Source organism: Eurosta solidaginis, chromosome 5 (genome assembly GCF_040869045.1).
Source record: "Eurosta solidaginis isolate ZX-2024a chromosome 5, ASM4086904v1, whole genome shotgun sequence".
Lineage (NCBI taxonomy): Eukaryota > Metazoa > Arthropoda > Insecta > Diptera > Tephritidae > Eurosta > Eurosta solidaginis.
Window position 1 is genome coordinate 255806724 of NC_090323.1, and position 25509 is coordinate 255832232.

At 36.3% G+C, this 25509-nt stretch overlaps 2 protein-coding genes and 1 long non-coding RNA gene across 19 annotated transcripts; 1 reads left to right on the top strand and 2 right to left on the bottom strand.

The window, feature by feature from the left end:
- The first annotated feature begins 1810 nt into the window (after window positions 1–1810).
- Window positions 1811–5188, top strand: LOC137253287 (ADP-ribose pyrophosphatase, mitochondrial). 3 transcript variants are annotated; one of them, XM_067789936.1, is made up of 4 exons: window positions 1811–1839; window positions 4234–4593; window positions 4648–4784; window positions 4845–5188. In XM_067789936.1, the coding sequence occupies exons 1-4, from the start codon at window positions 1826–1828 to the stop codon at window positions 5117–5119; spliced, it is 786 nt and encodes a 261-aa protein (XP_067646037.1). In that variant the 5' UTR covers window positions 1811–1825; the 3' UTR covers window positions 5120–5188. The 3 variants fall into 3 exon arrangements, with proteins under 3 accessions (XP_067646037.1, XP_067646035.1, XP_067646034.1); XM_067789934.1 differs by lacking the exon at window positions 1811–1839 and adding an exon at window positions 3831–4041; XM_067789933.1 differs by lacking the exon at window positions 1811–1839 and having other exon boundaries at window positions 4048–4593.
- A 1077-nt stretch (window positions 5189–6265) lies between these two features.
- On the bottom strand, window positions 6266–14683 carry LOC137253288 (tRNA (guanine(26)-N(2))-dimethyltransferase-like). 14 transcript variants are annotated; one of them, XM_067789942.1, is made up of 10 exons: window positions 13715–14657; window positions 13272–13658; window positions 12826–13203; window positions 12588–12756; window positions 11951–12401; window positions 11319–11554; window positions 10843–11008; window positions 9805–10376; window positions 7558–7942; window positions 6271–7503 (listed from the first exon to the last, which is right to left on the bottom strand). In XM_067789942.1, the coding sequence occupies exons 5-7, from the start codon at window positions 12151–12153 to the stop codon at window positions 10962–10964; spliced, it is 486 nt and encodes a 161-aa protein (XP_067646043.1). In that variant the 5' UTR covers window positions 12154–12401; window positions 12588–12756; window positions 12826–13203; window positions 13272–13658; window positions 13715–14657; the 3' UTR covers window positions 6271–7503; window positions 7558–7942; window positions 9805–10376; window positions 10843–10961. The 14 variants fall into 14 exon arrangements, with proteins under 14 accessions (XP_067646050.1, XP_067646051.1, XP_067646049.1 ...); XM_067789938.1 differs by lacking the exon at window positions 9805–10376 and having other exon boundaries at window positions 6272–7503; window positions 11082–11554; window positions 13715–13842; window positions 13984–14653; XM_067789939.1 differs by having other exon boundaries at window positions 6272–7503; window positions 11082–11554; window positions 13715–14653.
- Window positions 14684–16109: 1426 nt separating this feature from the next.
- Window positions 16110–23464, bottom strand: LOC137253289 (uncharacterized). 2 transcript variants are annotated; one of them, XR_010953761.1, is made up of 11 exons: window positions 23450–23464; window positions 22725–22790; window positions 22186–22663; window positions 21922–22121; window positions 21638–21861; window positions 21264–21580; window positions 20923–21210; window positions 20643–20863; window positions 20454–20588; window positions 16767–17151; window positions 16110–16707 (listed from the first exon to the last, which is right to left on the bottom strand). It is a non-coding gene; the product is annotated as an uncharacterized lncRNA (long non-coding RNA). The 2 variants fall into 2 exon arrangements; XR_010953760.1 differs by lacking the exon at window positions 23450–23464 and having other exon boundaries at window positions 22725–23396.
- Window positions 23465–25509: the final 2045 nt, after the last annotated feature.

The window sequence follows — 25509 nt, forward strand, 5'->3', positions numbered from 1 at the left end:
TAGACTGGGTCGATTTATTAACCGATATCGCGGTAAATTTTTCGACCAAAACACTCCCCAAAACCCAAAAAATATTTTTTTTTTAAACTGTTATCGCCAACGTTTTTACAACAGTTTTAAAAAAAAAAAATATTTTTTGGGTTTTGGGGAGTGTTTTGGTCGAAAAATTGACCCTTTCGCAGGCTCGAAAATTATTTTTTTGGGTATGCGCAGTGGAACTTTTTTTCCTGAGCCCAAATCCTATTGAAAAATCGATGGCGCGATATCGGTTAACTTTCGTCCATACAAATCGACCCAGGTTAATGTATGGGGTGTCGAGCGTAAAAAAAGTTGGTAAATAGTGGACACCCTAGTACTATGAAGTAAAAACTCCTCGTGTTCCAATGGTACATGAACCAGATACGGATAGAGATTTAACATGCAAATACAACAACAATGTGATCCATATGGATGGTTCATGTTAAATCTCTATCCGTATCTGGTTCATGTACCATTGGAACACGAGGATTATGAGCTGTCAAAAATCGATTACAAAAAACCAAACGAACAGAACCACCACAAATCACACACAGAAGATTGTGCATTCACGAGTTCAAAATTGCTTCGTTCTCCGCATCTACGTCACACTTGACTGCTTCAGCGAATGAAAGAAAGAGAGAAAAAACAAGAGCTAAAGGAAAATGACGTAGCGGCAGTGGCATAAGAACACAAATATTTTAAAAACGACATGTTACATACACTTCTAAAATTTGTTGCGTTTTAATATCTGGAAGAATGTTATTGTTTAATACAATATAATTTGACAAAATCTTTCTCTTACTTATTCGTGCTTCTCTTCCTCCGTTCGTTTTTAAAAAGGAAGCGGAAACGGTCAATATTACAAAGAATCGAATTATACAATATTCACAGTGGTATAAGAATTCAAGTCACAATAAATAATAATAAGAGTTACCATACGAATAAAAAAAGGAACTTAAAGTTTGTTTGGCTCAGTTGGCTCCGTAACAGCTGAACTAATGTTTACATGCGCAATGCGCCACCTTCTCTTATTCCATCATGCAGAACCACAATTCACACACATCTATAATTCAATCATGATGCAGAACCACCGCACGACATTGTTGTTGCATATTAAAATTTTATCAAAATTTCATCATTCTTCATTCGAACTCAGCTGTAGTAAAAATATTTTATAAGTGATTTAACGCATTTTATTACTATGTTGCATGTTATTTAAATTTAGTTTGTTATTTTATTTAGATAAATTATAAAAAAACAAAATACTTTTTTATTTAAGCTGACAGGATTTATAGTTTGGGTAACCACTTTTATGGCGGTGATGTTGCAAAATTTATTAGCTTGAAGTAACCAAAACATATCACATTCAGGTCCTTATGCTTTAATGTAGGGACGGAAAATAATAATTTTTTTTTCGGAGTCGAAAAAGTCCTGGTCAAAAAATTGTCCTAGGTAAAATTATTTGAGTTCCCAGGTATATAACAATATCATGTGGATTCATGCATCCTTTTTATTTTTCGAACTTTTTCCATAAAAGTCCACATATAAAAGTAAAATCTGTATTTTTATTTTTGGAGTCCGGTAGAACTAGTTAAACTCGGACTTTTAAAAATAAAAGTCCGGAAATAAAAATTAAATCCGGACTTTTATTTATTAAGGCCAAAATAAAAGTCCCGCTTGATAACAAAGAAACGGCTTATCCGAATTAAAATGTTTTTTTTCGGACGCACGCACACGCACACTTATCGATTAATTTATAACACAGTGGCACACTCGATGGCACAAAGCTGTTTCTATAGCACAGAAAATGACACTCAGATCGTAAGTGCACATTCACACATACATAGTCCATAGTGCTTGTGTGTTGTTTGTACTAGTAATCTTGCCTGTGTATTACGTTTAAAAGATGTGGGCACAAAATGTATACTCTAAGTTGAAAATGTTCTATTTAAACAAAAGTTGTGGTTATATAACGTAGATTCACTAAACATGGGAGTACGGAAGAAGATAAATGTTGCCATGATTTACTTTTCTAAATGGCGTCAAACGTGGCGTTAGAGGTAAGTAAAGGCTCCATTACTGATACTTAACATAGACTTGACTTGGCTTGCGAACTGTCACTTACAGTTCTGTTAAATGAACATTGCATGTTACTGATTACTCAAAACTTAACTTGACTTAGAAGTCTGTTGAATTTTGATTTTCTATGTAAGTTCTAAGTGACGTTTACATTTTGAGATGCCATTTGTTTGTTTCCATTTCATTTTGACATTTTTTCATACAAATTGACATTTATTTAAAAATAAATTTCAACGCTGATTATGATGCCAGATTTTATGCGCCAAGTGGAGTATAATCGTGGCTAAGTTGCCAAGTTTACGCCAAGTCAAGTCAAGTCTATGCTAAGTATCAGTAATGGGGGCTTAACACAGTACTGTGCTCTGATATTGTGCCAACACTCATATCGACTTTCGATAATCAGTTATAACACAATTGTGTCAACACAACGTGTTAACACTACAAAGTGTGCCTGTGCTACTGTGTTAACACTCAAAAAATAGTGTCATTACCCACCACTAACTCCACATGAAGAAAATGGAACACGTAATCCAACAATTTTTGCAGGGTAAGTATTCTATTGCCCTACAAGAAACGCTGATGGTTTTACTAACACACTCACACTTGTAATTGACAATGCTGATCCTGCGATGACGTAAACATTGATACTCAAATTTATATATGTTCCTTTGTTCGCTCACGCATGTCCGCATGTATCCAACGACAGCCTATAATCATGAAAAAGGACTCAAACTGGGAAAGCTTCGGACACCTGGTACAGAACAAAAGAACATACAGCAGATACCATTATGCATGTGAGACAGATACATAATTCTCAACGGAATTTTATGTATGCGAGAACAGTTTATCCGATTTATTCATGTTGTCACTACTGACTGTCATATGACAATCAAATGATTATCACTGTTGTTTTCTTATTTTTTAAATTCCGCTATTTTCAACCGACGAAAACCATATAAAAAATAAGTTTAAAAAATGAAAAAGAGAGCATTTCAAAGCTCCATGCTAAAAGAAAAAAAAAATCGAAAATAATATTAAAAAATACCAAAAGCTGTCGGAATGTGTGGGAGCACTCAAAAAATTGATACGCGAAAAATAATAGTGGTTAGTGGTGATTCATTTTTAAATGTGTTTCCGCATGAGGAAAGCGCTCTGTTGTTTTGTTATTTTCTGAATTTAAATTGAACATTCTGAACTCGAATTCTTATAAAACTATTTATTTTAAACAAATAAGAAACACGTATGCTTTTATCACGTACAAAATTAAAAACGTAATGAAATAAAGTAAATAAAAAGCAAAAAGCATTGTTTCATTTTTGGTGGAATATAATAATGGTCTTTTATTATAGTATAACAGTCAAACCTGATATCTACAGTAAACTATCATTTATGACACTTTTTGATAGTTACAGTGTCAGCACTGATCCAGGAAAATGAATGAGAGTGAGCAGTACGGCTATATACTTAATCAGTAGGCCATGTTGGTGTATAAGAAGGAGACAAAAATCACACGTACACAGTTGTTTACATCACATTTGCGCAAGTCCCCTTAAGTTTGTGATAGAAAGTTTGTATGAGGCGCTGATCGTTAGGTTGACATTGCTGACAATCAGATGATAGTCATATGATAGTCAGTATTCTTGTAGGGTGGGTAATGTGGTAGTCGTCTCCTTTCATTCCATTAAAGGCAGCTCAATATCAAAGTAAACTATTAGTGAAAGATAACCATTTGCTAACCATATATAAAACTAGCTTTGTCCTGTAAGGCGGCGAACAGAAAACTGAAATGTCAGCTTTGTTCATGGCGGAACGATACAAGGTGGCAGCTTTGTGACAGACCTGCAAACATAAATAATAATTCCATGTACTTTATTTTTGTAAATTCGATGGACAAATGTCAAAATCGTACTGCGCCGGAGTTGATGGACCAAATCTAATAAAAAAGTTTATAATCAGCTGTCCCATGCTGCTACCTTGTATCGTTCCGCCATGGCTTTGTTTGTTTGTTTTAATTTTTGTTTATACAAAATATTTTGCATCTATTTTTAATTTGGTAATTTTTAATATGTCGCCATCCTTTCTAAAACCTGGAACATTTAAACACCTTACTTGTCGCAATAATATTTATCCAAAAAGCACTGTACATCGTTTCGCTGTGCCTGACGAATTTGTTTATTGGACAACCGACTATAGCAAATACGCTCCACCAACTTATACTGCGCCACACATCAATGGACAACCATGGGCCGATGCAGAGATCGGATGTGGGGACGTTCAACCCAAATGGAATCAACTAGATGGGTCTGTAAATCGGGTATCATTTAACGGAATTTATAAAATTGAAAATGGATATCCATTAAATCCAATTGGACGCACGGGTTTGCGTGGACGCGGACTTTTAGGGCGCTGGGGACCCAACCATGCCGCCGATCCGATAGTAACACGTTGGAAGCGTGATGCTGATGGCAATATAATAAGAAATAGTAACACAAACAAGTAATATTTATAGTATACCCAATTCAGTAGAATTTAGATCAAATTCCTTTACAGAAATCTTATACAAATGGTGGCCATACAACGGCATGACAATAAAATGTGGGCAATACCTGGAGGTATGGTGGATCCTGGCGAAAAAGTCAGCGCGACGCTTAGACGTGAATTTGTGGAGGAGGCACTGGATGGTTTTGGTATGAAATTTTGTAAGCAAAAAACACCTTGAAATGTAGTAATAAAGGTTTCGCTTGTAGATAACAAGAAAATGATTGAAGAATTCTTCGCACACGGTGTGGAAATCTATAGAGGATATGTAGACGATTTCCGGAATACAGATAATGCTTGGATCGAGACTGTAGCTTATAACTTTCATGATGCTGATGGAATGCAGGTAGGAAAGTTGACACTATCAGCTGGAGATGATGCAGCCAATGTGAAATGGTTAGACATTGATAAAAGCATAGAGCTGCATGCAAATCACGTTAATATAATTAAGGAGGTTATACAGCTGTTGAATGCGCATTGGTAACGCTTAATTAATAGAGTAATGATGGAACAAACATACATATTTAAATAAACACTTGTGATTATAGCAAAAGAGTAGATAATTATCTACTCTATTTGCTCTTTGGTTTAACACATACGATAGATCGAGTGACACTGGCGCCATCTGATTGAAAAAGTAGCCAACTTTCAAATTTTGTTTCAAGTTGCAAGCAAAGCAAAGAAGAATGTGACATTTGCCTCTAAAGGCCGCGGCACAATTACATTTTTCATATAGATGCGTTTAACACAAGCTTATGCATTCCAATAAGATCGCCACAATCAACCAAGATGTTGCGTTTGTAAATATGAAGGAACTTCAGACTTGGAAATTGAAGTTTATTACGCCGTGCCCATTCACATACAAAATTTCGCGAAGCACATTCTCCCTATACAACAAAAATACTTGCTAACATATTTTGTGTCGTAATCGATTGTTATATTGCAGTTTTTAATTGCGAAAAATGTTAGAAAATTTACCAACCAGTGGGATAAATAATTTCACTTGCAAAATGTGCCAACACCCTTAGCCAAAGCAAATGTCAAATTCTTCTTCTTATGATTTGCTTGGAACAAAATTGGGAAGTTGGCCACTTTTCAATATCAGATGGCGCTAGTGTCGATCATTCTACCATTCTCCATAAAAATACATGCAATCTACTCATACTCCATAAGCATGTGTTAAACTCATCTATATGAAAAACTGCTCATGTGTCGGAGCTATTAGCAGTTTTTCATATACCCTGCAAAAACGCTCCACGTCATTTTACTAGTCATTTTACGGTCATTGTGACTTTCTGCAGCGGTTATATTCATAGTCATTTTTGCATGGGGCGATTAGGTTTTGTGACCAAATTTTCCGTTTCGTTCCTATTAATGTGATCATGCATTCCGCTCCCACCTATAGGTTGTGAGCATAGTACTGTGCTGTTCACACACGTCACAATGCTCGTCAAATGGCGGTCATTTTTCCGTCATTTCACTCTACATTTTCGAGCCATTTGACAATCAATTTTACTGCGGTTTTACCATTTATATAACCGCCATATAACGTGAATTTTACCTGCAGATTTACTTTACCTGGAGCAGCCATATGATTAAAATATGAACCAAAAAAATTGAATTTTCAATATTTATTATTTTTATTATATGTACATGAAATTGGAACTTATATTAATACAGTTCATATAAAAAAGAAGTAAGTACTTTAATAATAAATAAACTCGCTTAATTGAAATCTTTTCTAAGGGAGCAGAAAATAATTTTAAGCTTTAGAAAAAACTCCAATTATTTGAATAATCTACAACTTAAAGCTTAGTAGAAATTCAGATTAGGTTTACTCTTTTTTTTTCTGATCAAGAATATTCAAGGTGTCGTGGAATCAGATTGCTGTCGTAATTGGTGAACTTAAAAATGTACGACTAGTAATTGAGTCAGACTTATTATTGTTCTAAATCTAACCATTCCAGCAATAATTCTGCAACGCTTAGCAGAAGTATTGATTGGTTTCAAATCTAATTCCAACAGCAATCGTACCACGACATACTTTATTTATTTATTTATTTATTTATATGTACATGAAATTGTAACTTAAATTAATACAGTTCAAATAAAGAAAAGTAAGTATTTTAATAATAAATAAACTCGCTTAATTGGTTTTCGTTTTCCAATTGAAATCTTTTCCAAGCGAACAGAAAATAATTTTAAGCTTTAGAAAAAACTATAATTATTTGAATCAATTTAAATCTAAAACTTAAAGCTAATTAGAAATTCAGATTAGATTTACACTTTTTTTTCTGATCAAGAATATTCAAAGGTGTCGTGGAAACCGATTGCTGTCGTAATTGAATTTGAAAGTAATAAAGTAAAAAAAAATATGAATTTAAAAATGTAGGACTAGTAATTGAGTAAGACTTATTATTGTTCTAAATCTAATCATTCCAGCAATAATTCTGCAACCCTTAGCAGAAATATTGATTGGTTTCAAATCTAATTCCAACAGCAATCGTAACACGACATACTTTATTGTATATGTACATGAAATTGTAACTTAAATTAATACAGTTCATATAAAAAAGAAGTACGTACTTTAATAATAACATAAACTCGCTTAATTGGGTTTCGTTTTCCAATTGAAATCTTTTCCTGTGCAAGCACATCGCTAACCTGTGTTGGAAAAGATATGATTATACTGTCTTCGATAGATAGTCGGACGAGCCGCTACTCGGCGAAGTAGAATGACCGTTGTGTCGGTGGCAGCAGTTACAACAGCAGATTCTAACTTTGCACCATCCGTACAGTGTGATGAATGCTTCACTGCCTTTTCCAATTGCTTGGCGCAAGCAATTTTTGCTGTTTGTAAAGCTTTAGCTGCAAATATATAGATGGGTTAAAGTGGTTTTCGTATGTTATTCAACAACTCACCCTATACCATCATCACAGCGTTCTCATCGATTTTGAATATGTGTACTGTTTCAGTATTCAGACCCAGTTCGTTTGGTTCAATATTTTCGATTTGAAGAATATGTATACTATCAGTTAGGCAGACAATTAGGTGCGTTCGATTCATTCATATACTGTGGGGAATTGAGCCGTAGACGCAATGACAGATATTTTGATTCTTTTTGAAGTGTAACATTTGTAAACAGTTAGGTTTCTCTGCTGTTCCATCACCAGTAGAGAGCTATTGAAGAAACGCTCGACCAAGATAATATGTTGCGATTTACGCGCATAGATTTGTTCCACCTCGTCACAATTATTGATGGAGAAAATGCGAAAGCCATATTTACCATCCAATACCGAAATGGAACTGTAGAGGAAGAAACATTTATTAAAATTTAATAAAATCAAAAAATGATAGTTGTGCTAAAATGGGGTAATGTATTGTATGTTAAAGTATAGCGAAGTCTCAGCGGCTTTGTCCTGGTCAAAATTGAGTTTGAATAGGCTTTATTCTTCATTCTTAGAAACATGTACGAAGGTACCTGGTAAGATAATAAAAATCCTCAACGCTTTTTTTGCAATAACTTAAAAAAACTCATATTCAAACTTCTGCTTAACTTCTACATATCAATAGCTACCTTTACCACCAGGAGTCACTATTGCTTCTACGCCTATGCTATTGTTTCCTACACCGATGAGCTTTGTAATAAAATAAACAGCTATCTCCCCAAAAGAAACGCTCATGACTTCACACAAAGCAATTAGCCAGCCGATTAAGTGCTATGCGTCACCCATATGGTCGCCAAGCCACTGGAAGAAGCTACAGGCCTGCCAAAATACTGCACTCAGAATTGCCATGGGCTGTCTTCTTATGTCCGTAGAACACCATCTGCATAATGAGGCGAGAATACTCCCCGTCAGGGAGAGAAATGAGATGCTGACCAAACAGTTCCTGTACCCAGAAACCTGAGCATCCCAACAGACATCTGATTGGTCAATCAGCACCGCCTAGGGGCCTAAGGAGCCATCTCCGTAAGCATTTTGAGGAAATACGGCTCCTGAGAACCCAGCCGTATGCAGCGAAAAAACACAAGCAGGTCCTTGGTGAACTCCATAAACAAGCGTCGGACCTTTATGCTAGGAATTGCCCGGTGAATCCAGTACTCAAAGAAAAGTATCCAAACCTCGCGGAAGAGGAACACATACTCCCCAGAGAAAAGCGAGTCACTCTAGCTCAACTTCGTTCTGGATACTGTAACAGGTTAAACTCTTACCTATCCAGAATCAACCCCGACATACAAAATCTGCTAGCACTGACCAACCCTAATTTAAAGGCATGTGACGCCAGAAAGCAGTGACCAGTCAGAATACCAGTCATGAGTCTACAGGCCTCCCTTTTTAATGATATAAGTAACTTTGTTTGTCTAAGGTTGTAAGACCTACACATAATCTTCGACACTTTACAGCCCCGTGCTTGGATCCGCGCCTTTCCTGCTGGTAGATCATGTGTACCTCTCGCATTCTCTTAATCAGGCAATTAAAATATAAAGGTAATTCTTTACTTTAGCGCCCAATAATGTAAGTCATGAATAAAATAACTTCTGAAACAGGTAGAACAAGTAAGGGTGTCTAAGTTCGGGTGTAACCGAACATGAGCTTCATTTGTACATTTCATTTCAGATGAATTACTTTTCTACATAATTTTAATTAGTTCTTGACGAGCCTTAATGTAAACGGTTTACTTGAGCTGGCCGGTCAAAGCACTTCATATAGGGTGTATGTGTCCGCAATGTTACCAGAATCGGTGTGATGACCAAACGGAAAAGCCCTATTGGCAAATACTAGAAGTTTTCAAGGTAACAACTAAAATCCTGCCTCTAAGTCTGATAACTATGCTTCCTCGAGGGAACGGAGCCTTAGCTACGCGCGCGCAAGAAACGAACGCATGCACTAAGCATGAAACCCCCTGAGGGAATGTCCTTGTAAACACTCGCCTCATGAGCCTCAAGTCTTCTTTCTTCAGAGGCAAGAGCAACTTTGTTAGTCTAATATGATAAGGAGTGCAAATGCCTGATTTGAAGGCCTTCTTACATGAGTTAAGAAATCTATTCATTTAAAAAGTTAAGAAAATGGAGAGGAAAAAGGTAAGAATATTTTTGTTAAGTCCTGATATGTGTCATGCGTTAAGGGGCCGAATAGTCACCGATAGAATACGATAAGGAAAATTACCTTCAATCACACGTTCACATCGTGCCGAACACGAACAAAGTAGTAGGAGCACGTACATATAGCTCATTTATTTCAATAGTGTCATAACTCAAAAAACATGACTTTTGAGTTAATAACATATAAACGTACCCAATATCATAATCTATGTTGTATAAAAAAATCTTTGTGATCAGTTAAAACTTTACCACTATAGCACAATGAAAATAAGCCTTTATATGGGCAACATATGGCAGTTAAAATCTTTGAATGGCTCTCCTGGAAAATTGTGTTTTTGGAGTTATGACACCATTGAAGTAAATGAGCGATATGTTATTATGCGAACCCATATTTTTACGTAAAAGTCCAACGATCACGGATGTTACGGCTTTATTTGAGGTTGTTGTTGTATTAACGGTAAAGACACCCCAAAGGTTTGCAGCAGCTTTAACTCCGACGTCGGCAGTATGACATCATCCATGACATCATAATAAAAAATTTGGGTAATTCTTTACTTTAGCTCACAACTGCTAAAACTCGTCTAAAAATATCGGGAGAGGTGTCAAAAGACGCGCTTTGGACCCAGGATCACGAATCTGAAAGCGGAAATTGGAAATTTTATTTCATTTCGGAGATATTTGCAAACAAAATTAAAAATTTTCATGTGGATATTGTAATTTTGATGATTTTGTGGTACCCACAAGAAAAACTGTGGGTAAAAGTGTTTTTCGCGGATATAGTTTGGGTCTCCAAACCGGTGTTGGACCCACCCAGGGTAATTTTTTATAAGCGCGGCCGAAGGCCCCCAATGCAGAAAGCTGTTCTGCACAAAAATACTATGGATCCCACCTCCGGTTTCGGAGCGCTCCGTGGCCATTTTGCGGTTTTTTGAAATATCTTGTGACAGAAATTAAATTCTTAATTTCCACTCTCGGATTCGTGGTCCAGGGATCAAAACGCGTCTTTTGAACCTTCTCCCAATATTTTTGACAGTTGTGAGCTAAAGTAAAGAATTACCAAAAATTGTATAACAATTATTATCTGGTTTATTTTTGTTGATACCTTTTCACATTTTTCCATGTCACGACACGCCATATAAATTGTGGCTCCACGTTTAGCTAGTTCCCCGGCTGTCTCCTTTCATATGATGGTATTTGCTCTAGTAATAAGAACAACTTTCCCTAACGCCGTCGTACTCTTTCGATACTTCCCACCTTGCATATAGGATCTACACAGAGACAAATGGTATTAGTTCATACAGCTTATTTTTAAATATTTAAAATGTGCGTATTCATGATTACCTGATAAACCACAAGGCGGCGGCTGCAGTCAGTAGCCAAGCAATATTTATTTGCTCCAATATGCCAATCATCCTGAAATCATTATTACCGAATTTCCATCGGCGCTGCGCTTTTTAGCATCTTCTTTAACCATATCCTTGTTCTCGCTATGTATGTACTTAAATAGTGTGCTGTCAGGATCGGATGCTGTTTTATCACACATTTTTTCCAAAGCCATAAAACTTTCATCAGACGTACGTTTATTATTATAAGGAATCCTCTTTATAGTGTTTGCATTGTTGGATTTATTTTCATCCTCCATTTCAAATATTTTGTTCATTGCATTTCCGCTAACAGCAACGTTACTCTCGTGTTGATCCACATTCGCTACACGAGGAGCTGCGCGTGCTTCTAGCAAAGTTTGTAGATCCTCCTCTAAATCCAAGCTAAAGCGTTGGCAAGATACCGGCTCTTTAGCAGGCGTTGTAGCCTTTCTAAATGTGTTCGTGAATCGAGAAAAAAATGTTGAAGATATTGTTTGTATTAATTTTTAATAATAGGTATATATTACCCATGCTAAAGTGATTTATCTTTTTAAAAGTAAAGTAATAAAGTTCTACAAGCTAGTAGCTACTTTTTAGTCAAAGATTTGGAAAAATTTCAAATTCTTATATATTAAGCCAATTTACTCTACAGTATTTAAAACATCCATCTCCATGCTCACTCGAATGGCTCATCATAAACAAGCATGCAATTTTAATGATACATTTATAAGCATTTACCGTTGCATGACAAGTAATTTCTTGACTTTTGCACGTCAAGCTTTATTTGCTTGAAATTTTTCCAATCCAGACATTTGTATTCAGGAAAATTGAAAAAGAGCAACAAACATCCAAGTTATATTTTGTTGAACCACAGCAGACAAGGCGCGGTAATCTTCCAGGGTTTTCGTTACGAAATATCTTTTCCAGATAAGCTTATACCACTTGAGCACGCTACGTTGTGTTATTATTTTATCCAATAGTTTCTTAATGGTTGCCCCATCATTTGAAATTGTGGCCTTGCCACTGGAATCAAGAATATGCTTGTCCATATTACATGAACCCAATATAGTGCGCACAGCGTCCACAATTGAATGCGAGGTATTGATGTTGGATATGATGAATATTTTTTACATAAAAACTCATGTACCCAATACAAGTTCAGGCATACCGCCGATAACACACCTTTTAAACGACGTTGTGTGTCCAAATCACTTAGCGGTTTTTCTTCTATGATTTGTAGCAATTCTTCAACAAACGTTGGATCATGTATGGGATGCGACCAAAGTGGACCGCCCATCTATATTTGGGAATATAAGAAACAATTTGGTGTGAACAATTGGTGCCAGTTAACCCTCTGAAAAAGCGACTGACGCGCTTTTTTGAACGGACATAACCGTTTAAACGGTTAAGCACCAATTAAGTAAGAAGGAAATAATTTGATTTATTCGAGATTAAATACTTAAGTGGGATAGTTGAAACTTACATGATGTTTATCACCGCAATACGCACAATTTGTATTAACATTTGGTCCAGTTGGTATACCGAATTTTACTTCCGCATTGCCTTTATCTGAGATCTTGCTTTTTACAATACCCATAGGCTGCAGCGTATAGGTATCACAACCAGTGCATTGAAATACCATTCATTGTTTGCTGTGTTCATAATATAAAGATATGGTAAGTAATGGATTGTGGTAAAAGGCCAAAATGCTGTATACCAACCTCATGCTATATTTACACTTCGCTTGACTACTATGCATACGCACAAATACGGGTATATAAAAATTGGCAGAAATGCTCAAAAGTGGCTCAATATATTTTCCATAACGATTAGAGTGCGTTTCAATGCAATGCAATAGTATACGCAATCCCATATCATGGCAGCATTTCATACGCAAAGGCACAGAACTATATTTGGCATTGCAGGCTTCAGGCGTATTGCCTGCCAGCACAGCCATATCATTCGCATTTACAAGTAATGAACCCCCACTCGTCAGTGATTGTATAGCGCCATCCAGAAAGCGATTCAGACAACCATAAGGATCTAGGTCTATAACATCGAAACGCTTCTCATATGAAGTTGAAAGGTACATGAGAGTCCTATTGCGAATTTTATTATTGATTATTACAGTTAAATCACTAGCTATTGATTCGTATATCAAACCAACATTGCATCCCCTTCGCTTGGCACAATTAAATGTTCCACTCCATTGTGTCGCATATTTACGCTAATGGATTCTTTTCCATAACTTATGCTACGTAAACCTGTTGCAGCAAGCGCTTCCAATATTCGCAGTCCACCGTCGTATTTTACACCACCAGCCGTGTATGGTTTCTTGTCAATAGCATTGCTTGCTTTCCTTTGTATTTTGTGGATTTTTATGCGCCGCCGCTTCCCGCTCTCTTATCAACCGCTTTGTGTATACATTAAGTACTGAAATACTTAAATCACGATTAAATTCTTGTACTGGATTGTAGAATACGGCCCCGCCGGCAATAATTTCTGTAGTGCTTTCTTTGATCACACGTTCGGGTGCTTTGTCGTTCGTAGCGATCTGTTAATTCATAAAATTTAGGGCGATTTTGTTAATAACGCGAAACATATATTTACCTTATTTTCAGATATTTCCTCAACTTCCATTTTGGCTTTAAACTGCTGTGCATACAAGTTTTTGTTATCAGCTGTTCGGTGGTGGCATACGCTGGCTGCTGCTTTCGTTGAACAGTGAATCGTGGAAACTGTTTCAACAGAGGAAATATTTAAACATTACAGATGCACAACACTGTTTTTTTATAAATCAACGATGATAGCCAGCCTTGGGAGGTTGTTGCTGCTGCTATCTTGGCCTTACATTACCCGGTTGCTGTTGTTGTATATACCTTGGTATAACTGGATGTGGCGTCATTGCCCCACCTGGTCCAGTTGATGCGGATCACGAACAACAACCACCACGACCTACACTGTTTGGGTTCACTTTGCTGCTGCAAACACACCTCCGTCACAATAATTAATGGAGACCATGGAGGGGTATCTCAACAAGAGAGGATATTTTATTGCACACATTGCCGTTTTTTTACACCGAATTTTCTAATCTTTTTTTTTTCAATTTTGGATAATAAATCTTAATGGTAATAAGAATTTTTTTCTTGTATGTATGTGGAAATCAAAATTTACTATTCTGCATTAAAATTGCTCACGATTATTTATACTATGCAATTACATATTTCACTTTCTTTCTTTATAAACATGCACACATTGATATGAGTTTTTTTTGCTAAAACACACTTTAGTAGACCAAAAAATATTAAAGAATCCGTATATTAATTTCTGCAAAATGTAAATCACACAAATTGAAAAAATTTTCCACTTTTCTGCAGAATTAGAAATGGCGGATTTTTTGCACGCAAAAATGACGTATTTTGCTATCCCTAAGAAAATAATAGGTGCGAGAGAGCACGATATATTGTGGGAAAGCAAAATTTGTCAGCATGCTATTTCATTTGCACAATTTTTCATTCCAAATCGTCACCCCTGTCAAAAATTCGTGTGGCTGTGTGCGTTTTTGGTCACACGATTTTTGCAGGGCCCTGCAAAAACGCTCCACGTCATTTTACTAGTCATTTTACGGTCATTGTGACTTTCTGCAGCGGTTATATTCATAGTCACGTTTGCATGGGCGTGATTAACTTTTGTGACCAAATTTTCCGTTTCGTTCCTATTAATGTGATCGTGCATTCCGCTCCCACTTATAGGATGTGAGCATAGCACTGTGCTACTCACACACGTCACAATGCTCGTCAAATGGCGGTCATTTTTCCGTCATTTCACTCTACATTTTCGAGCCATTTGACAATCAATTTTACTGCGGTTTTACCATTTATATAACCGCCATATAACGTGAATTTTACCTGCAGATTTACTTTACCTGGAGCAGCCATATGAATAAAATATGAACCAAAAAAATTGAATTTTCAATATTTATTATTTTCAATATTATTATATATGTACATGAAATTGGAACTTATATTAATCCAGTTCATATAAAACAGAAGAACTTTAATAATAAATAAACTCGCTTAATTGGTTTTTGTTTTCCAATCTCTTCTAAGCGAGCAAAAAAATAATATTAAGCTTTAGAAAAAACTCCAATTATTTGAATAATCTACAACTTAAAGCTTAGTAGAAATTCAGATTAGGTTTACTCTTTTTTCAGATCATGAATATTCAAAGGTGTCGTAGAATCCGATTGCTGTCGTAATTGATGAATGTAAAAATGTACGACTAGTAATTGAGTCAGACTTATTATTGTTCTAAATCTAATCATTCAAGCAATAATTCTGCAACCCTTAGCAGGAGTATTGATTGGTTTCAAATCTAATTCCGACAGCAATCGTATTACGACATCCCTTATTATATATGCACATGAAATTGCAACTAAAATTAATACAGTTGATATAAAGAAAAGTAATTATTTTAATAGTAAACAAACTCGCCTTATTGGTTTTTGTTTTCCAATTGAAATCTTTTCCAAGCGAACAGAAAATAATTTTGAGCTTTAGAAAAAACTCCAATTATTTGAATCAATTTAAATCTACAACTAAAAGCTAATTAGAAATTCAGATTAGATTTACTCTTTTTTTTCAGATCAAGAATATTCAAAGGTGTCGTGGAATCCGATTGCTGTCGTAATTGATGAACTTAAAAATGTACGACTAGTAATTGAGTCAGACTTATTATTGTTCTAAATCTAATCATTCAAGCAATAATTCTGCAACCCATAGCAGGAGTATTGATTGGTTTCAAATCTAATTCCGTCAGCAATCGTATCACATCCCTTATTTTATATGTACGTGATATTGCAACTTAAATTAATACAATTGATATAAAGAAAAGTAAGTACTTTAATAATAACATAAACTCTCTTAATTGGTTTTTGTTTTCCAATTGAAATCTTTTCTAAGCGAGTAGAAAATAATTTTAAGCTTTAGAAAAAACTCCAATTATTTGAATAATCTACAACTGGAAGCTTAGTAGAAATTCAGATTAGGTATACTCTTTTTTCAGATCAAGAATATTCAGAGGTGTCGTAGAATCCGATTGCTGTCGTAATTGATGAATTTAAAAATGTACGACTTGTAATTAAGTCAGACTTATTATTGTTCTAAATCTAATTATTCAAGCAATAATTCTACAACCATTGACAGGAGTATTGATTGGTTTCAAATCTAATTCCGACAGCAATCGTATCACATCCCTTATTATATATGTACGTGATATTGCAACTTAAATTAATACTGTTGATATAAAGAAAAGTAAATACTTTAATAATAAATCAACTCTCTTAATTGATTTTTGTTTTCCAATTGAAATCATTTCCTGTGCATGCACATCGCTAACCTGTGTTTGCAAAAGATATGATTATACTGTCTTCGATAGATAGTCGGACGAGCCGCTACTCGGCGAAGTAGAGATGACCGTTGTGTCGGTGGCAGCTGTTACAACAGCAGTTTCTAACTTTACACCATCCGTACGGTGTGATGAAAGCTTCACTGCCTTTTCCAATTGCTTGGCGCCAGCAATTTTTGCTGTTTGTAACGCTTTAGCTGTAATGCAAATATATAGATGGGTTAAAGTGGTTTTCGTATGTTATTCAACAACTCACCCTATACCATCATCACAGCCTCCTCATCGATTTTGAATATGTGTACTGTTTCAGTATTCAGACCCAGTTCGTTTGGTGCAATATTTTCGATTTGATGAATATGTATACTATCCGTTAGGCAGACAATTAGGTGCAATCGATTCATTCATATACTGTGGGTATTTAAGCCGTAGACGCAATGGCAGATATTTTGATTCTTTTTGAAGTGTAACATTTGTAAACAGTTGGGTTTCTCTGCTGTCACCATCACCACTAGAGAGCTATTGAAGAAACGCTCGACCAAGATAATATGTGAGATTTACACGCATAGATTTCTTCCACCTTTTCACAGTTATTGATGGAGAAAATGCGAAAGCCATATTTACCATCCAATACCGAAATAGAACTGTAGAGGAAGAAACATTTTATAAAATTTAATAAAATCAAAAAATGATAGTTGTGCTAAAATGGGGTAACGTATTGTATGTTAAAGTATAGCGAAGTCTCAGCGGCTTTGTCCTGGTGAAAATTGAGTTTGAATAGGTTTTATTCTTCATTCTTAGAAACATGTACGAAGGTACCTGGTAAGATGTTAAAAATCCTCAACGCTTTTTTTGCTATAACTTAAAAAAACTCATATTCAAACTTCTGCTTAACTTCTACATATCAATAGCTACCTTTACCACCAGGAGTTACTATTGCTTCTACGCCTATGCTATTGTTTCCTACATCGATGAGCTTTGTAATAAAATAAACAGCTATCTCCCCAATCTCTCCAGTTTTGTCGCCTCGCGAAACCTGATATTGTCACCAACCAAATCATCGGTGACCTTATTTAAAACATGACCGCGCCAAATGTCGACCATATGGCATTACCCTACCGACTGTCTTACACCCTAAAATTTTGGGTGTGACTTTCGATCAGGATCTACATCTTGGAAAGCATGCATGTTAGTGTGAGGTCTTAACCGATCTCCAGATCTGTAGAAAAGGAACTTATTTCATTTCATTTCATTTCATTTATTTATTACGACAAAAAAGCCAAATTCATAAATTAAATTATATTACAATTTACTATCTTATTGCTAAGGTTTTACAATATTCATAAAGTTTTGCTTTAAAAGCCCCGATTTCATTACAACTTTTTATATCTATAGGCAGTTCATTGAAACTTTTTAGACCTTTATAAAAAATATTTTGCTGATCTATTTCAGTTCTGAATAAAGGCAGTTTGAAATTGTGTTTATTCCTTGTATTAATGTTATGTGTTTGCTTAACTAAACTACGTTTTTACTTAGATATTCAGGTACATTTTCACTTTTAATATTAAATATAAACTTCATAGCGTGAAAAAAAATCTTTTGCTTTACACTTAACCAGTTCAAACTTCTCAGCATATCAGCCGTACGAGTATCTCTAGGTTTTTTAAGAATAAATCTCATACATCTGTTTTGCATCTTTTGAAGTTTATCTATTTCTTTGTCTGACACAATGAATAGAATAGATGGGCAGTTTACAAAGTGCGGTTCTATAATGGACTTATATATAATTATTTTGTACTTTTTTTGAATATATTTGGATGTTCTCTGCATAACCCCAATTTTTTTCGCAACTTTCTGGACTGTGTAGTTTATATGTTCTTCAAACTTGAGATTGTTATCAATTATAATTCCCAAATATTTTATACTGTCAACTTTTTGTATGCTTTCATCATTTATTTTTAAACCAATTATATCCTCATTAACGTTCCTCCTTGTTATTATCATAAATTTCGTTTTATTTATATTAAGTTTCAGTCTATTTCCGCACAACCATTTATACAGGTTATTCAGTTCATGTTGTATTTTAGAAAGTGCAGAATTAATATTATTCTCACTAATCATTATTAATGCATCATCAGCGAATAGTTTAATTTCACAACCTTCAATAGCGTTAACTATATCATTAATATAAATTAAGAACAGTATCGGTGCCAAAACTGAGCCTTGTGGTAACCCTATGGGTACTTCCAATTCATCAGACATCACGGTATTTATAACTTATTAGCTTAATGCTTAAGATGATGCGGGAATAACCAAGTAAGCTCCTTCCAACCTTTGATTCGGGGGATGGTATAATGATATGAAGATGATAGCGTGCGACAACATCGTGAGCATGCGATGACTGGAGGAAGTGGTTCCAAACCTCCAAAGGCAGGGCACGAACGCTCGTTTTTAGATGGTGGATAAAGCGCAAATCCCCAAGGTAACAAAAGTTAAGGTATGGATACCATGCGTGATGACGTCGGAGGATACACTGCGACTTTTGCAGAATCAGAATCCGAACATACCGACACAGGATTCGAAGGTCCTTACTGTATCTCGGCCTACGGACGAAGGTTAGTTATACACCTTCCAAATAAACAAGCAGGCGGAGGATATATTGTACGCGCAGCTTGGAAAAATGTCCTTAGGTACAGGCAAAATGTATATGCGACTCAGGAAAAGAAGTCGCGGGTATTAAAGTCCTAACACGGTGGACGTCGAAAAGGACCTCAAAAGCCTAAGGGAAAAAATACAGGTGGAGGTAGCCCACGTCACCCCGAATGTGTTAGAAGGGGACCAACAGCCAGATGGTGCTGTGAGTCGCACAGAGGAACACCCGGCACAACAGGTACAAGAGGCTGAAGGGGCTTCGAACACTCTAAACCAAAAGGGCTAGAGGAGGACGACGACGTCACGATGAAGGTGCTGGAGGGGGACAAGCAGCCCATTGGTACTGCGAGTCATACAGATAAACCTCCAACACAGTAAAGTGGCGTCGAGCGAACTCCTCCTCCTAACGCGCTGATCCAGGAGCCGTGGCTTCCATCGGGAGGAAAGGTTTCTGGACTTAGCGCGCGCGGATTTGGCCTTTACTATGCGCAAACGGAAGGACGGGTGCGAGCTGTAGTAATGGTAAGGAGACAGCTGCATTCATATATGCTGCCTAATTACACTACTGAGGACTTCGTAGTGGTGGTGAAATCGCCGGGCTCAGATGGTACATGTCCGGCCATGCCAAGCCCTGGAATATAAGAAATATGCTCTAGAAGTCTTCTTAAGCATTGCCGGGGCTTTCTAAATGGGCGATTATTGATGGTCTTAAATCCAGCCTTACCCAGATGGATCGACTGCATGTTAAACTGCAGTAAGATTACATCGCAATGGGGATTGTACGCGGCCACGAAATTAGTGGACAGGGGCACTCCGGGTGCTATCATCTCAGCTGTGGACGCTGGTCATTAACCAACTGCTTAGGGGATTCTACGAGGGACCAGAAAAACTTACGGTTTACGCAGATGACGTTGCATATGGTCTTGTTTACAAAGAGGTACAAGGTCCCTAATTGGACCAGGCCTAAGTTAGGAGGGGCGACCCTACGGGGAAACCTTGCACAAAATATCTAGGAATGATCCTAGACAGTAAGCTGTCATGGAAGCTCAACGTGGAGGAGAGGGTGAGGAAGGCTTAAACGGCACTTTATGCATGTAAAAGAATGCAAAAGAACCGGCATATACGATCAGAAGGAACTCGATGACGATGCCTCAAAACTAACAACCAAAAGCAATAATTAATTTCACTGACACAAATTTTATAGTTTTTTCCTCCGGAGTTGGACACAATCTTTTCATAATTTTACTTAACAATTTAAGATTAGAAATTTTTTTCAATTTGTATTTTGACTTACCAGCAACAACAGAATCATGTTTAATTGTACGCCGCACAATCATTATAGCATCATGTAACGAAGCTCAGTTTCTTTCAAAAATTGTTCAGCACCGCCACGTAAAATCAATGCATATGTTCTAGCATTAACGCAACACTTAAATAATTATAAACTATAAAAATGAAGTTAATGTCAAACCCACTATCAAACCTTGGAAAATGTTGAAATCACCAACTTGACGTTCTTCAAAGTAATCACATTGACCCAAAACACTTGAATTAACTTGACGTTCTTCAAAGTAATCACATTGACCCAAAACACTTGAATTAATATCATTAGCTGTAGTCATAACAGCTCCACCACAAGCTTTCATTGTACGTTTCAAATCTTCTTCTGGTACACTAACAGAACATTTCACGATCTGCAAAATACTGTGTACCAACATCACCAATTGGTAGTTTAGAAAACACAACATTGGCGCCTTACTTACCTATTTTATTGTACAGGAGACGCCATTCAGCATTAACAATTTTCTGATACTCTTGGACATTGGAGACCATTGCTGTGGCAGAGCATTTTTCCAATAAAGCACTTTGTTGTTCCTTTGATTGGCGCTTCCACATGTACAGCCATGTCATATTTTGGTCATGCATAATTATAATGCTTTACGTATAGCTTTAATGATGATACGTGCATGCACGCCTTCCTCAGCATATGGTTTAACTTGTTTTAAGATTTCACCTGCTTAAAGTACTACTGAAGTGGTGCCATCGCCGACCTGATAAGAGAAACATTTTTATTCTACACATTATAATATAACAAAAAACTTACCTCAGCATTTTGAAATTTGGCGATGTCTACTAGAGTTTTACGGCTGGATTCACAATATCCAATAGTTTCATAATGGTTGCCCCATCATTTGAAAATGTGGCCTTACCACTGGAATCAACAATATGCTTGTCCATACTACGTGAACCCAATTGAATGCGAGGCATTGATGTGGATATGAGTTGAGGTTTACCATGAGAGCTATCGGTATCCAAGCATTTTTTACACAAATACTCATGTACCCAATACAAGTTCAGGACGTTCATTATTATCGTCACGCTGTACGGTATGGCTCAAATGTTGGAAATATGCAGTTGGCACTGTTGACAAAAAATATGGATCAATGAACACAAGTAAAAGTGAAAGTATTTTTTTACCATATCTTGTTACTTTACACATTAGACATTGGAAACGACGACCAGCATCTACAAGTTGCTATTGAGCCTTGCAACGATTAGATCTAATTGCACCCAATTCACCAAAATTTACAATGGGTGGCTCATATTCACCCTCATCCGTTCGTGCCATTGGTGAGGCGGTAATGGACAAAGCTGTTGTTTTTAATAAATCAGCTGTTGCAGGTATGCAATACTAAGACAACCTGCAAAGAAGAAAGATCAATGTAATTGCCAAACAAAACATTAATTTCGATTATCGATACCTAACGTAACGTGGCGAGGAGTTCCCTGATCTTCTGCCACATATTTTGTGGTCACCAATGGTGGTAATAAACCCTGTTCATTAGTAATAATGAATGATAACGCTTATCGGATTTGGCATCTGATCGGGATCTAAACGGCGTTGGGCTTGATCATACTGTTGCGGCTGTTGATATTTACCAGTAACAGGTGCAGGTGGTTGCTAAAGAAAATAACACAAAAATAATCATCAGCAAATTTGTAAATTATTAGTTGTATTAGCATACATTATAACCAGGACGTCCGGACGTGTCCGGGTATTGGGGGTTGACACGGCTTGGGTGGTTGACTGAGCATTGGCGTCTGTCCAGGTTGTGTTGGTGGCATCATAAAAGCCATCAATAACAAGTGCCAAGAATATATCCGCGGCATACCTGCCGACCAAAATGATTCAAGGGGTTGTGATTGCCAAACTCACCTACCCGTGGCGAATCCTGTACCTAACAATTTGGTGTGAACAATTGGTGCCAGTTAACCCTCTGAAATAATCGGCGCAATTGTACGCCATTGTGTTGGCATTAATTAGGCAAAATGCAAAAACTTTTCATCCTCCTCGCGTGACCATTCTGTCTTCTTTAAGTTAGGATCAAGCCATTCGTACCAGCGTGCCTTACATTGCTTGGCAGATTTGCGGTGCAGCAGTGATACAATACGTGACCACTGGTTTTTGCCATATTTCATTACAGCTACTTTGAGGATTTCTTCCTGAAAGTTATCAATTTAGTTTATAAACGGCCAAGAGTAACCAGTAGCGTCAAATGCTTACCTCAGTGTTTCTCCAAACACCACCTGTTATCATTATTCGCGGCATGGTGCTATATAATTGTGAATTCTTTCGATGAGCACAAAAATCAAATAAAAAATTTTTGTCGAAATAAACAGCAAAAATCATTGTATATTAAAGACTTTGGGAAAATTTTAGAATAGCACCCCTGAGTTCGGGGTAAAACTTGGTATCAAATGAAAGAGGGAGTTCTCCCGATCACAAATATATATATTTTAAAGTGCGCAAACTTATAATTTAAAAGTTATTTGTTGTTAAAGTTTGCAAATTTAACAAATTTCTATAGAACTTTAAATTACAATTTACACATCTTTCAAAACCTTAATCCACATACATATCTATATAAATGGGCAACGATAAACTTAAATTGCATTTTAGTATATTTCACATTTCATTTTTGCATTGTTTTCACTTATCATAAATGTTTTTATTAAATCAATCGCGCTTTTGTAGCAACATGCACATATATATATATATATACATATATTTTATTGATGACATTACAAAGCTGTGCTGCCACATATATATACGTATACACATATAAAATTTGTATAGAAATTTGCAAACTTCAACACCAAATTACTTTTAAATTATAAGTTTGCGAGCTTTAAAATATATATATATGTAATCTGGAGAACTCCCTGTTAATTTTAAATATTTCCGGAGATATTCCATTTAAAACTCTCAAAATTTAAAAAATTTCCGACCACCAAATGTTTTGCTATCTCTGCTGAATTAGAAATGGCGAATTTTTTTGAACGCAAAAATTACGTATTTTGCTATCCCTATAAAAATAATAGGTGCGAGAGAGCACGATACATTGTGGGAAAGCTAAATTTGCCAACATGCTATTTCATTTGAAGAATTTTTCATTCCAAATCGTCACCCCTGTCAAAAAATCGTTTGTTTGTGTGCGTTTTTGGTCACACGATTTTTGCAGGGTGCCATACCTATCTGTCAAATAATAGCTGACAGGGAGAACGGCTGTCGGGAATGGCCAGAGAATGGAAGAAAGGTTTGTTTTTTGCTCGCGGTTATTACATTTGAAGTGCCATGAATTGCACATTTGTGTTTCAAATCAGCGTTTCTTTTAAACACGTATACAGAAAATCAGACTACATATTAGTATTCATTTCTTAAATCAAGTTAATAGATTAAATTTGAGCAGTCATTTATGCAAACATTTTAAAAAATGTAAATAATGTAATATACCAGTGGTCTACAAAAATGTTTGGAAAACACTATTGAGCAAATGATTTAAGTAATCGTACAGCGATTGAATATGTGATCGAGTCTGTTTACTATTGTGAACGTTTTTATCAAACATTCTCCGCTTGTATGAATTCACAATGTTTGGTTCCAAGCAAACCATAAAAGAAGAATTTGACATTTGCTTTGGCTAACGGTGTTGGCACACTTTGCAAGTGAAATTATTTTCCCCCTGGTTGGTAAATTTTCTAACATTTTTCGCAATTAAAAACTGCAATATAACAATCGATTACGACGCAAAATATGTTAGCAGGTATTTTTGTAGTATATGGAGAATGTTTATAACAATTCTTCGCAAAATTTTGTATGTTAATGGGTAAGGCGTAATAAACTTCAATTGCGACGTCTGAAGTTCCTTCATATTTACAAAAGCAACATCTTGGTTGATTGTGGCGATGTTATTGTTATGCATAAGCTTGTGTTAAACGCATCTATATGAACAGGTAAGGAAGGCTAAGTTCGGGTGTAACCGAACATTACATACGCAGTTGAGAGCTATGGAGACAAAATAAGGGAAAATCACCATGTAGGAAAATGAACCTAGGGTAACCCTGGAATGTGTTTCTATGACATGTGTATCAAATGTAAGGTATTAAAGAGTATTTAAAGAGGGAGTGGGCCATAGTTCTATAGGTGGACGCCATTTAGGGATATCGCCATAAAGATGGACCAGGGCTGACTCTAGAATTTTTTGGTACGATATGAGTATCAAATGAAAGGTGTTAATGAGTATTTTAAAAGGGAGTGGGCCTTACTTCTATAAGTGGACGCCTTTTCAAGATATCGCCATAAAGGTGGACCAGGGGTGACTCTAGAATTTATTTGTACGATATGGGTATCAAATGAAAGGTGTTAGTGAGTATTTTAAAAAGGAGTGCGCCTTAGTTCTATGGGTGGACGCCTTTTCGAGATATCTCCATAAAGGTGGACCAGGGGTGACTCTATAATGTGTTTGTACGATATGGGTATCAAATTAAAGGTATTAATGGGGGTTTTAAAAGGGAGTGGTGGTAGTTGTATATGTGAAGGCGTTTTCGAGATATCGACCAAACTGTGGACCAGGTTGACCCAGAACAGTATTCCTGCCAAGAATCCAAGGGCTTTTGATTTCGCCCTGCAGAACTTTTTCATTTCCTTCTACTTAATATGGTAGGTGTCACACCCATTTTAGAAAGTTTTTTCTAAAGTTATATTTTGCGTCAATAAACCAATCCAATTACCGTGTTTTATCCCTTTTTTCGTATTTGGTATAGAATTATGGCATTTTTTTTAATTTTTCGTACTTTCGATATCGAAAAAGTGGGCGTGGTCATAGTCGGATTTCAGCCATTTTTTATACCAATACAAAGTGAGTTCAGATAAGTACGTGAACTGAGTTTGGTAAAGATATATCGATTTTTGCTCAAGTTATCGTTTTAACGGCCGAGCGGAAGGACAGACGGTCGACTGGGTATAAAAACTGGGCGTGGCTTCAACCGATTTCGCCCTTTTTCACAGG

What these genes read in the sequence shown, in the direction of transcription:
- LOC137253288 (XM_067789938.1), bottom strand. Translation starts at nt 12,153, where the DNA reads ATGGACAAGCATATTCTTGATTCCAGTGGCAAGGCCACAATTTCAAAT. An exon ending in CAACAAAATATAACTTGGAT is followed by an intron (nt 11,555 to 11,950) that starts GTTTGTTGCTCT and finishes GAACACATTTAG; the next exon opens with AAAGGCTACAACGCCTGCTA.
- LOC137253287 (XM_067789933.1), top strand. Translation starts at nt 4,061, where the DNA reads ATGCTGCTACCTTGTATCGTTCCGCCATGGCTTTGTTTGTTTGTTTTA. An exon ending in AGAAATAGTAACACAAACAA is followed by an intron (nt 4,594 to 4,647) that starts GTAATATTTATA and finishes ATTCCTTTACAG; the next exon opens with AAATCTTATACAAATGGTGG. An exon ending in GGAGGCACTGGATGGTTTTG is followed by an intron (nt 4,785 to 4,844) that starts GTATGAAATTTT and finishes TTTCGCTTGTAG; the next exon opens with ATAACAAGAAAATGATTGAA.